Source organism: Lepisosteus platostomus, chromosome 24, assembly GCF_059453375.1.
Source record: "Lepisosteus platostomus isolate fLepPlt1 chromosome 24, fLepPlt1.hap1, whole genome shotgun sequence".
Classification (NCBI taxonomy): domain Eukaryota; kingdom Metazoa; phylum Chordata; class Actinopteri; order Semionotiformes; family Lepisosteidae; genus Lepisosteus; species Lepisosteus platostomus.
In genome coordinates this window covers 16,725,242-16,738,722 of record NC_142634.1, presented here as the reverse complement: position 1 = coordinate 16,738,722, position 13,481 = coordinate 16,725,242, and the positions used below count along the sequence as shown (strand labels likewise).

General features: G+C 43.4%; 1 protein-coding gene and 1 long non-coding RNA gene across 5 annotated transcripts in view; one reads left to right on the top strand and one right to left on the bottom strand.

The window, feature by feature from the left end:
• Positions 1–13,481, top strand: part of osbp2b (oxysterol binding protein 2b) — a 95,230-nt gene that overhangs the window by 51,058 nt on the left and 30,691 nt on the right. For all 4 annotated transcript variants that reach the window (XM_088618319.1, XM_088618322.1, XM_088618320.1 and 1 more), the window contains one exon: positions 3,326–3,576. In XM_088618319.1, coding sequence (XP_088474445.1) covers positions 3,326–3,576 — 251 coding nt within the window. The remainder of the gene's footprint in view (positions 1–3,325; positions 3,577–13,481) is intronic.
• LOC148641795 (uncharacterized) lies at positions 4,782–11,574 on the bottom strand. Its single transcript, XR_015929830.1, has 3 exons — positions 9,420–11,574; positions 8,524–8,607; positions 4,782–6,682 (listed from the first exon to the last, which is right to left on the bottom strand). It is a non-coding gene; the product is annotated as an uncharacterized LOC148641795 (long non-coding RNA).

Below are 13,481 nucleotides of genomic sequence, written 5' to 3'. Positions count from 1 at the left end.
CTCTTTCCCAGCTTACTTCCTTCTCAGTTAGCCTTGAGATGCCTTTTCTGACTCCACAACGGCCAGACAGAAGCATTAGAAAAGACCGATACCAATTAAAGCAGAGGCTTAGCACATGACGATCTGTTGACATTCAGGATTTTAAGAAGATTGTGCAGAAATAGTAACTGATGGTGTGGGCATTCAGGTTTGCAGAAACCAATATGCATATCCACAATGTATTCCAATGGCAAAACAACAACAACAATGGTTGAGAATAAATATGTCTAAGAAAGCCACTAAAGACTTGTGTTGAAATGATGAAGCCTATATACAGTACTATCTGTTGAAAACCGGCAGTAGCAGCTGCCTGTCAAAACCTAGAATTCAGAATAGAAATTGTTTAAATACAGTAAAAGAGTAACTGGGGTGGCATGGTGCCACAGGAGTTCATGTTGTTGCCTCGCTGTCCTGGGGTTCTGAGTTTAATTCTGGACTTGGTGTGCCATCTGGGTGGAGCTTGTATGTTCTCTTGTCATTTGTGTGCGTCTCTCCCTACCACAGTCCAGAGACCTGCTGGAAGGTCAATTGGCGTCTGAGAAAATTGGCCCTGGTGTGAGCGTGTGCCAGTCTGTGTCTCTCTGCCCCGGGATGGACTGATATCCCATCCAGTGTGTATCACGCCTTGCCCTCACTGCATGCTGGGATAGGCTCCGGCTCCCCCGCGGCCCTGCACTGGGCGAAGCAGTCATGATAGAGAACCACGCTTCATCAAGAGGAAAGCAGGAACACGGGTGTGACAGGTTTCCCTGCTGTTCAGTGATTCCAAAGCGGGTTGTGCTTTGATAACCTGTTGTGGAACAATACAGCTTCTCAGAGGACTCCTTCGTGTTAATTGCTGGGAAGTGCACAGATAAAGGAGAGGGCTGTGAAAGGCCGCTGAGTCAGCCCTGGAGTACCCCCTCCTGCTGTCTGAGGGGCTCTTCTGAGGCCTCGCTGCGATGACACGTTTGAGCAGCCTGCCGTGATTCCCTTATCTACAGACACAGGATGCTCTGCAGGAGAGGTCGGATTCAGGGAAATGATAGCTGTCTAAAAGAGTTGGCTTGGTAGTTTTACTTCCAGGTGTGACCAAAATTAAATACTAACTGCGTTTTCATGAAGGCAAGCACTCCCAGGCTGAATTTGTTCGCCTGGGGTTAACATTGTAAATTGGTAAGGTGTTTTTTTTTTCTTCCCTTACCTTTTTAAGAATTATATCAGTTAAGAGATATGGCTTGAGGTTTGCCGAACGGAGCCGATGTCTGAGGGGCTGGAGTCTCGCTGCTGCTCCATTGAGCTTTCTGTTCACTCCATAGTTTCCTGTGGGCTGTTTGCTCACTTTAACGCTCCCTCCTGTGTGCTGGAATGTCTTGATGGATCAATGCCTGGGAGCAGTGTGCGATAATTAAATTACAGTTTCTGTACAATACAAGTTAATGGAGCCTAACGAGACCCATCAGAAAACAGACAGGGTTTATCGAGATCCTTCCCTCTCTTCACAAAAGAAATAGAAAGGCTGTTTACATCGAAGAGTGGAAAGTGTGTTCGCTGGTTTGACCATTAACCGTGTGTCTCGCACTGTGTGCCTGGACAATTATCATTATCCCCTCTCAACAGTGTTGTGCAACTTACTCTTCATGTAGATGGGCTTCACTCCACCCCTGGCATCCATTCCAGTCTGAGAGAGATATAAAAACCAACAAAGGATTCATTACTGTAATTGAAATTCAGCTTGGCGTGCTTCTGCGTGATCTTCTGCGGGGACTTGTCAGAAGCTCATCCGTACAGTGCGTGCTGTATGCAGGGCTGTATCCTTGCTACAAGTCAGTGTGAAAACATTTTCCCTGTCAACTGAGTCACTGCTTCAGGATCTAAAAATAGGCATGGCAGAGTGAGTACCAGACAGTGCTATTAGACACGTCTTGTCATTTACATGAAACCCTGGCGAAGAGCGTGTGTCGTGCCATTACTTCCGCAGAGATGAAATTGAAAGCGTGGTGATGTCCTGTCTTTTTCAGCACGTTGGTTTTTAATCGTGTTGGTTGCTGTGATTTCCCTTTTGTCCTCATCCTTCAGTTGTGTAAGGGCTAATTCCAGAGACCATTCAGTCTGGGGAAGGTGGTTCAAGGAATGCTGTTGGTCTGGAGACTCTAGACTCTAGAGAATCAGATCTAGATGTCTACAGGTACCATCTACATGGTTTGTGACTTAGTCTTAAAGGAAGTTGGCACTGACATTTCTAGACCTCACAGAATGCATGCAGTCCCTGTCTTTTTCACAAAGCACTATATGTCCATCACTAAAAACCTTTCTCTAGTAACATAGCATGGCACAAAAATGTGACTCGATGGAGTAAATAATGTAGACTAAACATGGTCCTTCTGAGCCCTGATCCATTAGGTCTTATAGGTCATCCTAAATCATTTATTTCTAAACATAGGAAGTCCTATATAGGAAATCTGTGAAAACAAATTTGAAAATCGTTCTCCATCTGTCCATTAATAATCCTCAACCAGCCTGACAGCCTGCTCTGTGCTGGGGTATAGAGTTGGTTGGCTGATCCAGATACACTTACAGTAGTAGTTTCTTTCGAAGGCCTTTTCGCCTGGCATTGGCTTTCCGGTTTTCTTTTTTTGTGTTCTTACCCTTTTTAAGCACAACTGTAATGTTAAAATCTCACGGTAATGAGAACTGTGAAACACACACCATGTCAGTCCGCATGTTCCTGTAGGCGCAACACTGGGAGGTCCTCACCCACTCTAAAAAGTAGGTCTCAGTTGCATACATGACAGTGACGCAATTTCTGTTTTCCAAGTCCCCAAAAAATACAGTGCAAGACCTCTCCTCATCTATCCCCCTCCACGCCGGTAGTCCCGGACTGCGAGGCAGCGGTGCGGGCCCCTGCGCCACCATCTCGTTGTGTCCTAATGAATGCTATCGAAATGTGTCCCACAAGAGGGAAAGCTGTTGTCAGCCTGGTGTCACATGAGCGTTCTTCTTGTGCACACTCCTTGTCCCTTTTAAGAAGACGCTAGCGTGGCGAATGGACACCGTAAAGGAAACAGAAGATACTGTCTTCTTATATATGGCTGTGTACACCACAAACACAGTAAACAGGACAGGAAGTCGGTATGCCCAGTTCACCCAGCACGGCTTTCTGGACTCCAATCCCAGTAAACAGTCGTACTGAAGTGCTTGAATAAAAGGACCATTTGAGTCAAACGGTTATAAAGACAAGCCAGAAGGGACGCTCCTCCTCCTCAGTCCAGCGGCTGACTGCGCCTTGTCCCCCTCTCTGTTCCAGATGACTCTGGGGACGAGGAGCCTGCCTCCCCGTCGGACAGGAGCGAGACCCACAGCACGCTGAAGACCCTCGCCAGCAAGCTCGACGACCTGAGCACGTGCAACGACCTGATCGCCAAGCACGGGGCGGCGCTGCAGCGGTCGCTGAGCGAGCTCGAGAGCCTCAAGGTGCCGGCGGAGGGCGGGGAGAAGATCAAGGCCGTGAACGAGCGCGCCACTCTCTTCAGGATCACTTCCAATGCTATGATCAATGTGAGTGCACAGCGCCCGCTCCTGTGAGTCCTCTGTATCTGTTCCTGGGGTTCTTTAATACTGCTGATACTGACATTCCATGTATTTCAAATCAAGCTGCTGCGGGTCTAAATAAATTGCAGCCACGTGTTCTGTCTTCACTAACACTAACTGTGGAGAATGCATGCACCACATGTTAGCATAGAGAATTGTTCATCAGCAGTCTGGTTTCTTACTAATTCTTTGTGCACTGCTTGTCCTGTTACAAATGAAATGTATTGAACTTTTGGAAAAAAACTGTAACAACTGCAGTCAGCCGTCTTCTCTTAGTTCACCAGCTCATGCCAAATTAATCCTGATTTAGTACGTATTGAGCAGCTTTTCATGGTAAGCAGGGTTGTGCCCCAGGGGCCTGATGATTAGGTACTCCTGCCAGGATTCTGCATGTGTTTTTCAGCACCGGTTTGCTGCTGAACCAGTGAAAAGGGGGCAGAGTTAAGAAAGCAAGCTCTGCCCTTATTTTGGGGAAAAACAAACCCCCAGACAATCTGAAAAGTAATTGCAAATGAAACCCTAGGAAAAATGGATTTCAGGCTGGTAGGCCAACAAACGTGATACTTTGGAAAGAGTGTGTAGACTTACTGTGCTATAAACACTGTATAGAAATACAGGAAGGATGCAAAGATGCTGATTCATAAGCTACAGTTGTAGCTCCTTATTTGCAGATGTGGCTGACAACAGACTTAAAAGGTTCGGCTTGTTCAGCTTGTCTGACAACATCACCCCAGAGTGAAGCTCTGAACACAGCTTCCCTGTTTCAAATGAACTTTGAAGTGACTTCAGTAACGTGCTGTATGAAGCCACTGGTGTGACAGGGCCCTCCTGAGTTCAGCATCGGCTCAGTCCATATGTACCAAATAGTTCACTGAGATCTGAAAATCGCTCTTTTCTGCTTGTACCCAGATATGACAATTAGCTACTGTACCTATAGTTGGAATCAGCTTTTAGCTGCGACACTTATGCTAACCACCCAGGTTAGCATAAGAAATGTTAAAGTGCTTTAGTTTGGACCCTGTAGTTGATTTGCATTTCCTATTATTTTTTTATTTTTATTTTCTACTGTGTTCTTAAATGGTTTTGGTACGAAGGCCACTAGTAATACATTTGTATAATATTGACTCCAGTCTTATTCAGAATGTAAGGATACTAAACACAGAATACTGATTACTTATGTGCACTTTTTATGTTAAGATGGTTTTGAAATGTACAGTACAGTAGCAGTGAATATTAAAAAATATTAGGGGCTCTAAAGAAGACGCATGTAGAATAACTACATGGGCAAGTGACAAAGCAGGAATTGTCAGGGAATGATGTTGCTCTAAAATTTGATAAAAATTCAAATTATAGTTGCATGCCTAGCACTGCATTTCACTCCGTAGTGCTGTCTAATTTTAATCTGCGCACGGTGTCATGAAATGTGCCGGCTATATTTAAACCTGTAGCTAGATGACATCCAACAAATATAAAATCATTTGATCACTCCCACATCCACACGTTAGCGACAGAAGCAGAGACATACAGTACTGTAAGTCCCTGCACTTTTCACAGACCCAAGAATTACAGCACACCCTGTGTTTTACTGTACAGGGTACTTGCAATGTTAAGTGGCCTTTTCAGAAAGCTTTTTAAATAGAAACTGAGTAATGGTATGTTACACTTGTACAAATGGGACCATGGGCAAGGCCGTCCTATAGATAACCACAGTGGCCTCTGTCGGTAGAAGCTCTGCCCATCAGACCCTGCAGCTCGTGCTGTAGCAGCCTCTGGTGTGTAGTGTCCTTGTCAGTGGCAGTGTCTCGCCCATGATCCCTTTTGTACAGTATGTGCAGCAAGTATTTTTACTCCATAGTGCACTTTTCATGATATTCTGTACTTCTACATACAGGTCAACGAATTTCATTATTACATATGGCACATGCACCCTGAGAGGTTTAAAAGCATTTGCCCAAGAAATTCCTGTTTGAAATATATATATATTATTCAGTGCAGATTCTTTGATGAGTTAAAACTGAAATTAGGGTTAGGGTTACACTTCCACTGAAACAAGGTAAATTGCACAAATTCAGTCTAAAGACTTTATATATGATTATTACCTAAGACCCAGCACCCTAAAAGATTTTTAAGGAATTTTTCAATAAATTCCTGCTTGAAATGAATTTCAGTGTTGTGCGCAGCGCAGCTTCTTGAATAGGTAAAACTGAAATAAGGGCTAGGGTTACACTTCCTCTGAGACATGGCTTGCTGATAGTGATAAATCTGCATTTTGAATGTGAATAAAAATATAGTATTAGTGGTGTTTTTCTCTTAACTACACATTTTGTAAAAGTTGTCACTTGGGGAACTTATGTAATGTGTCTCCCATAGGTGAGACCCTAGATTTTACTATGCTAAAAAAAAATATATAAATATTTGATGCCCTGAGGAATATAACCATAACTTTGATTGAAGTCAAAGCATTACGGTTTTTCTAACCCTAACTGGGCACTTTCTCTAACCCTAGAATCTGTGCCCATTGAACACTGGTTGGTATAACAAACCAAAATGTCAGCAAGAGTTGTACAAATTCAGTCTTGAAAATTAAATATACTGTACGTCAGCCATTAGAGCGCATGGCTACGTCTGCATGTGTTGCATATCAATAAAACCCACTCTTGAAGCCGAATGTGATAAATATAAACCAGGCAGAAACATCTGTTATTAAAAAAAATAAAACGCAGAAAGGTTGGTCTGATCTGTAGAGTCATGGGTCTACTAGTATGTTGTGTGTAGGTGGATTATAGTTTGCACTTTTATGTCCTCGTGCTAAGAGTAGTACAGTAGTACATGTCCTGCTGCTGTATGCTGAATGTGACAAAACAAAGCTGCAGTTTTAGGACAGTACTCCTGGGCAACAGAACTGCTGCAGACAGCCTTCAAGGCATTTTCACAATGGGTGCAGGACTTGTGGGTGCGGGTGGGGTGTGGAGCGAATGTCTCGAGTGATGAGCTTGCCAGGCTTTTTTCTATGACAACAGGAGCTCCGGGGGCCCTGGGTTTTGAAATCTTCGTCCTGTTCTGTGCAGCTCTTCTGTGGGTGAAAAGTAAATTTTGCACTTTGGAGAAACTGCCAGTAAGGCACACACAAATCACAAACTGGGTCGTGAAGACAACTCTTCACCTGTCTCCGTGTGATAAACTCTGTTCCAGAAAGAATGAGCAGCACCGAATCTCATTCACACAGGAAGCTGCTGTCTGAAGGGCAGAAACACAATCCTGTTGGGCAGATGTGCTGTGCTTGATGAATGAGGGATACCCGATCAGTCTATCTACGGGACAGAAATAGAAAATCCCTGCATGTCCTGTGGAATGGCTCTCCATAATCTCACCTTACAAATTTGCTCTTAAAAGGCCAGACTTTTCAAAGCTTATCCATGACTTTCCAATTAAGAAGTCCAATTTTGATACAATTGATATCTTTTTCCTTTCGATACATTTTTTCTAAACTGATATGGTTTAAATACACTTTTCTTTTTCCAAACTGATATGATTTTTATTTATTACCATGACAGTTACACTTTACTTGAACAAGGCTAACTAAACACAGCCATCACTCGCTTATTAGCATTTAAGAACACCATTTAACATCTAACCTAATGTGACAAATGGCACTACAGGCATGTGATCATTCGTATCATTTCACAAAACATGGTTCCAGGTGAAAGCGAAGAGCAAAATGCCAGGTAGAGAGAAGTCAGATGAAAATGATGGAAGACACCATCTGGATTTTCAACAGCTGCACCTCAGTAACTGCAGTCCTGTAATGTTTATCTGAAATTTTATTTTTCTCTATGTTTTATATTATTTTGCTTGTTGTTTTATTGTGCTGTGCAGCGTTTATGAAGGAGTTCTGATGGTATCTGTTCTTCTAATAAAATCCAGAACCTTCAGTGAACTTCAGCCTGGTTCACACAGAAGTCCTGATACAGAACAGCTTTGGAGACCCGCTCATAAACTGATGGCAATTCTTGAGTAGTTATACAGTACCAGTCTCCAGCAAAAGCATCTTAAATTAAACCTTTTGTATTTTAGAAGAAGGTGATCATCTATCTGAAGAATAAACAGCCATTTCAGAAATATGTTCCTTCAGATGACATAGTCTCACAGCTCTAAAGTTTGAGGAAGTGCATGACGTGCACTGTAACATCTAGAGTGTACAGTTTTCTCAAGAGACAGCAGGGTGCGTCCACTCAGTACTGATGCAGATGGGTAAGAGAAAAAAGGTTTTGCTTTTCTCTGTTCTTCCTCACTAAAGAACAAATTAATTATAACCTTGTTTTATTGTAACTGGCTTCCTGCAGTAAATAAGCCAGTGTACAACTGCTGACAAACCAGCTGCTGGACAGAGCTGGCTGCCGCTGAGACTTCATCATGATGGTTTTGATAGAGCAGCAGAGCTGACAGGTTTGGAGTTTTGTCCTTGCTCTGTAGCAGACCGAAAACGCGCACACTGCCATCCTGTAGTTACAAAAGGACCTGGCGATGGAGAAACTGCAGTGGTCTTTTGGTGATGTGTCGGAATTTGCTTAAATGTTTTCCTGCTGTTCTTTGCTTGGTTGTTTATACACATGAAAGCTGGGGAATGCAAATTAGTTGAGATCTCTGTAGGAAGAGAGCTGTTGGTCAGTCAGGGCAAAATAAGCTGGTGTGTACGTGTGCCTGGTTTGTTACCACTACATATTAGGGTTGGAAGACAAGGCAATTATTTTGATTATTGGAATATTTTTCTATCGACTGCCGTATCAACTGCACTTTAGTTAAGCTCTTGAGAGCCTTCACGGCTCCTGAGCATGTGTTTGAAACTACAGTACGTGCCGGCAGAGGAAAGGTTTACATCACTTGGCATTCGAGACTTCAACGTAAACCACAAACCGTTATTGCAGCTGAAGCAAACTGTGAATGAGATGTCCCGGGGTAGTACAGAAGTCAGTTGCTCCCAAATCCCAACCCCTCCTTCTGAAAATAAAAGAGGAAGGATTTCACTTTGGCTCACTCTGTGCAACTGTTTTAAAAGCAATCTGGATAACATCTAATGTAACTTTATGATGTTTATAAAAGGTATAAAGAGCTGCTGCTTTGATACAGTAGATCACATTTAATTAGCTAGCAGACTTTTACAAATGTGGACAATTTTTGAGAAATACCTGTGTGATAGTTTTATTACCTTCTTATTTTGTTGAAGGAAAGTTATTGTCTTCTAACATTTTTAACTCTCAAGTAGAAATTAAACTTTTCAAATAGATGTATCAATCTCAGTAATATGCTTTACAGCAAACATCTCCCTGATCTGGCTAATAACTGAACAGATCTGAGAGCTTTTTTTGCTTAAGCATATTCAAGACCTGTGAGACGGGGACTACACTGTGCACAGTAGCATATAGTATCCTTCACACTTGAACATCTTTTGTCTTTGATATTTTTAACCACAGGACTTTGGCAAACTACAAAGACAGCCCTGGAATGCACACAAAATGTAAATGACCATGTTACAAAAATAGTACTGACACTAAAAAGAGTGGTAATGAAAAACCTGGAAAAAGCACGATTTATTTTAGGTCTAATATACATTGATAGCATTTAACTGGATATTGACGAATCCTGGAGAACTGGAGTCAAAGATTAGATCAGACAGACTCTTTGAAGTATACAGTAAACCACTTTTTTTCCTGCTACTACTGTTTTGTTCTGCCGCAGAAAGCTACTGTAAGTTTGCACAAAAAAAAAAACTGATTTCATTCCAATATGTGAAGGCCTAAATACAACTTTACCTGAGTTGCCTCATGTTGTGGGTAAAAGAATTTAGTTCTTTCAATTTTGTGGTGCAGTACGTTCTTCTGTCTTGGCTGTCCTCCTCTTAAACAGCCCTGAGGCACCTACTGTATGATAATCACGGCGTATGTAGCAAACGTTCAGTAAAGGTCTTGCAGTTTGACTTCAAAGTTGTGAAACATTGCTATTTCTAAAGAGAACAAGCCTTGTGAAAACTTAGTACTTCTAATTGTACTAAAAGGAGAAAGAAAATGGGCATTACCTCTGCCTGTCAGCTTTAGCCAATGTCTTGCCAATCTGGTGTCTTAGCAGATAAGAGGATTTTAGCAGTTGGGACCCATCCATTTTCTGACCACTTTATCCAGCACAGGGTCACAGGGGCGCCAGAGCCTATCCCAGCAAGCAGCGGGGCAAGACAGGGTACACTTTGGACGGACTGCCAGTCCATCACAGGGCACAAACAGAGACACCCCCAGACACCTGGGGCGGTTTCCCCAGAGGCCAGTTAACGGGCCGGTACTGCATATCTTTGGAGAGTGGGAGGAAGGCCAAGAGAATGCTATGCTTACCACTGCACCACCATGCCACCCACCCACAGGTGTGTCTGGTGCCTGGTTCTATACAGTATCTGTTAGAAGCTATTGAAAAGGAGATTTAATTTCCCTTTTTTAATCACATCAGGTGTTCATGTCGAGCTGTTGCAGTAGAGAAGCTGCGTGTGGGGAGGAGGTGTTGCAGGGGAGCAGTTTGGCATCACGCCCTGCTCTTGAGCGCCAGGCCCACCCACTGCCTCGGCCTCTGTCCTGTCGGTCCAGCTAGAGGAGTCTCCTCAAGTGGTGCACCTGGAGCAGCGCAGCTGCTCATTGTAGACCGGTCTCAACGCCGGTGGGCAGGAACACCGCAAAGCAAACCAACCTAACGGAGAGCTGGAAAAGCAGGAGGGATTGCTGCTCTGCTCAGGCTCGGCAGCGCAGGCTGACAGATGGCTGACAGTCCGTCCTTGACCTGCCCCCTCCAAGCCATTTCCTTTTTCCCACTACAGGTCTTGTGTCGTAGTCTAATGAGAATTCAAGCACAGATCCACTAGAGAGACGGGTAGTGAATAGACACCAGACACTAGGAAAGGTGTGTGATCTGTACTACTTTGGAAGCAATAATGAATGAACTGGAAGAGTGCCACAAGGCATGACTAAAGGGAGCTTTGCTAACAGCTTAGAAGGCAAGAAGTTAATGACGAAAAGAGGCTTATCAGTGCTCATCGCTGTTCTGGCACCAAGGCATTTTATTACAGTTTAGCTCTGTCATGTCTCTGCCTCCACCACGTACAGCATCCACATGACCTAGTCTACGCCTTGATCATTCTCCACCTCCGGGGTCGGGCGTCCGTGCTCTCGTCTCCTGACTGAGAAATCTGTGACAGCTGGTTACACAGCTCTGATCTCCTGATTGAGAAAAAAGCCACCTTACAGTGCGCACATGCCCACGCACACAGGCCAGTTCACCCCCACCTGCTGCTCCGCACACACAGGCTAGCGCCACCTGCAGGGACAGGCCTGCCGTCTGCAGCTCTCCCCTTCTCATGGTCTTTGACTCCACACCGTGAGGAACAGAAGAACGCGCTGGTCGTGCAGGTGCAGATCTCCGTTTCTGCACAGGGAGGAGGTTTAAGCAACACGGAAACAAGGAAAAAGTAATAAAACGCTTGTGAAATTGTAAAGATTGTAAATTTCACCAGGCCTGTGGATTATCTTCTTGAGTACTGTTTGTATAATCGTATCCATTTCCTTTTTATATTTAAGTTGTAAACTTTCTGTTGGATCTAGTGTTGATCTGCTGGTTGAATGATCCTGTTCTGAGGAATGAAGGAGTTTCTCTTTTAGAAATTCAGGCACTGTTTTGGCCCCGCTGTGTGGGCGTGAGCTCGTGTCCGTGCCCTGCGAGGGAACAGCATCCCGTTCAGGGCCTATCCTGCCTCCTGCTCCGTTGCTTGCCGAATCTGAAGGAGTTAGGAAATGAATGGATGGAGTAACTTCCTCTTTTAGTAACGCTGAAGGAAAAAAAATTAAGATTCATAAAAAAAAAAACCCCGAAAAAGCTTGTCCGTGCGGAATGCTGAAATTGTTTGGCTCCAGCAGCTCGTTGTGACTCACTCAGTTTAACCGGAAAGACAGGCAGATAATCCCCCCAGAGAGGGGGGCGGCTCTGCCCTCCTCCCACTGGTGACGTCAGGCTGGCGAGAAGCTCGGCTCTTCACTCACACTCCGCCTGCTGGGTGTCAGTCTTCTGGCACTGGAGGTCAAGCAATGACAGGAGCACGACAATGGCAAAGGCCGTCCCGTCACCTTGGCAGTGCTGTGGCACGTGTCAGATGTACCGACTGTCCTCAGTCCTTCTTGCAGTGCTCCTTCTTGTTTGGGTGTTATCAGTAGCTTTATCATCCATTTATTTGAACACAATTTACTGTAGGAGCTGTCTCCTCGAAGCGTGCTTGAGGGTTTCACTCCGTTCTTATTTCCTCTCATAGCAATAAGCAGCCAAAGCTTGAAAATAAAGTGAGAATCTCTAAGGTGATAGATGTGGTGATATGAAACTTGTGAGTGAGATTGCTGTTCAGTGAAATCGTTGCCACATGTTCTACACATTACCTAATCTATACAGTATAATATTTATAGTAATTTCTACTCACATTACCTCATTTTCATCATTAAATTCGTTCCAAAACCAATAACATTTTAAATTAAAGGCTGTGTGGATTTGAAACATGTAAATTGATGTGACATTATCCAGTCAGAAAGGCATTAATACATTTCTTCATGGTTTATATCATCTACAGGAAATGAACCGACGTCAAAAATGACAGGCCTGCAAGCATGTAAATTTGTGTTTAAATTTGACATTAGAGGTCATTATATTGCAGGCTCCAATGGCATAACAAGTCAGCTCACTATAAATTGCATTGCATTTAGATTTAAGGACAGACTCTTTTTTTTTCCACTAAAATGCTGAAGGAAACTGAGCTTTGGAAACCTTCTGCTATTCGGTGCACGTTCAAAGTGATCTTAAACTTTCTCCGTCTCATTTTATATATTAACTTCAGATTACGTTTGCTGCAAAAAGCTGGAACTCTTGACAAAAGGCATTTCTGTCAAAACATCGGGTCTTTGTTTCAGTTTTTTTTTATCTTGGAACCTAATTCTACAAAATTGAATATAGCTGACTGATAGATGTGCAAGGTGCAATGTATATTTCTGCCGGTTGCAGAAAGTGCAAGGTGATGTTTAGATTTTAGTTCGGGAGAAAAGGTTCGATATACTCTGCACTCCCCCATGTGGACTGTACGTGTGCACTGGGAGACCTGTGCTGACTGGTGACTTGGTGAAACTGTACAATGTGATCCCAGATTGGGTTTTTTTTAACTGTAGAAATTGTTTTTTAGTTTCATCTGATGCAAGTGTTTGACATGAAGTTCTATGTATTCACTATGTGCTGCCCTATCAAAACAGTAGAGAGTATCTCTATTAGTGGGTCATTCTCCTCCATCATTGTCTGCAACATATCATAGCATTGAAAACACTACAGAAGTTCACAGAAGTGATAAGAGACTGATCAGTGATCTCAAAAGATAAGAGGAAGTGTCCCCTAAGTTCAGAAGCTTGTTTTCCTCATCTCTCTCCTTCGCCTACTGTATAATGTTGTTTTCTTTCTTTTCCTACTTGTGAAAATGCAATTAAGACAAAGAGCAATTGGCAACCTGTTCTGTCTAATTTGTTGTTGCCTGATTGAACCACAGAACTCAAGGTCACCAACGTTTGAAATATTTCAGAAATAATTGTTTTTTTAATGAATTGGGGAGCTACACTGGGGAGCTACAGTATACGAGGCTGCACTGAAATATCAGGACTATATAGTATATGCTTTGTTTCTTAACATTGAGGCCCTTGGGGCAAAGTTAGCTGGTCAAGCAATTCTCAGTGTCCACTGTAACCTTTTACTAGACACAGGCAGATGAATTAAAGGAAAGGAGTTGGTGCCTTTCAAAACTTAGAATTGGAATCACTCTT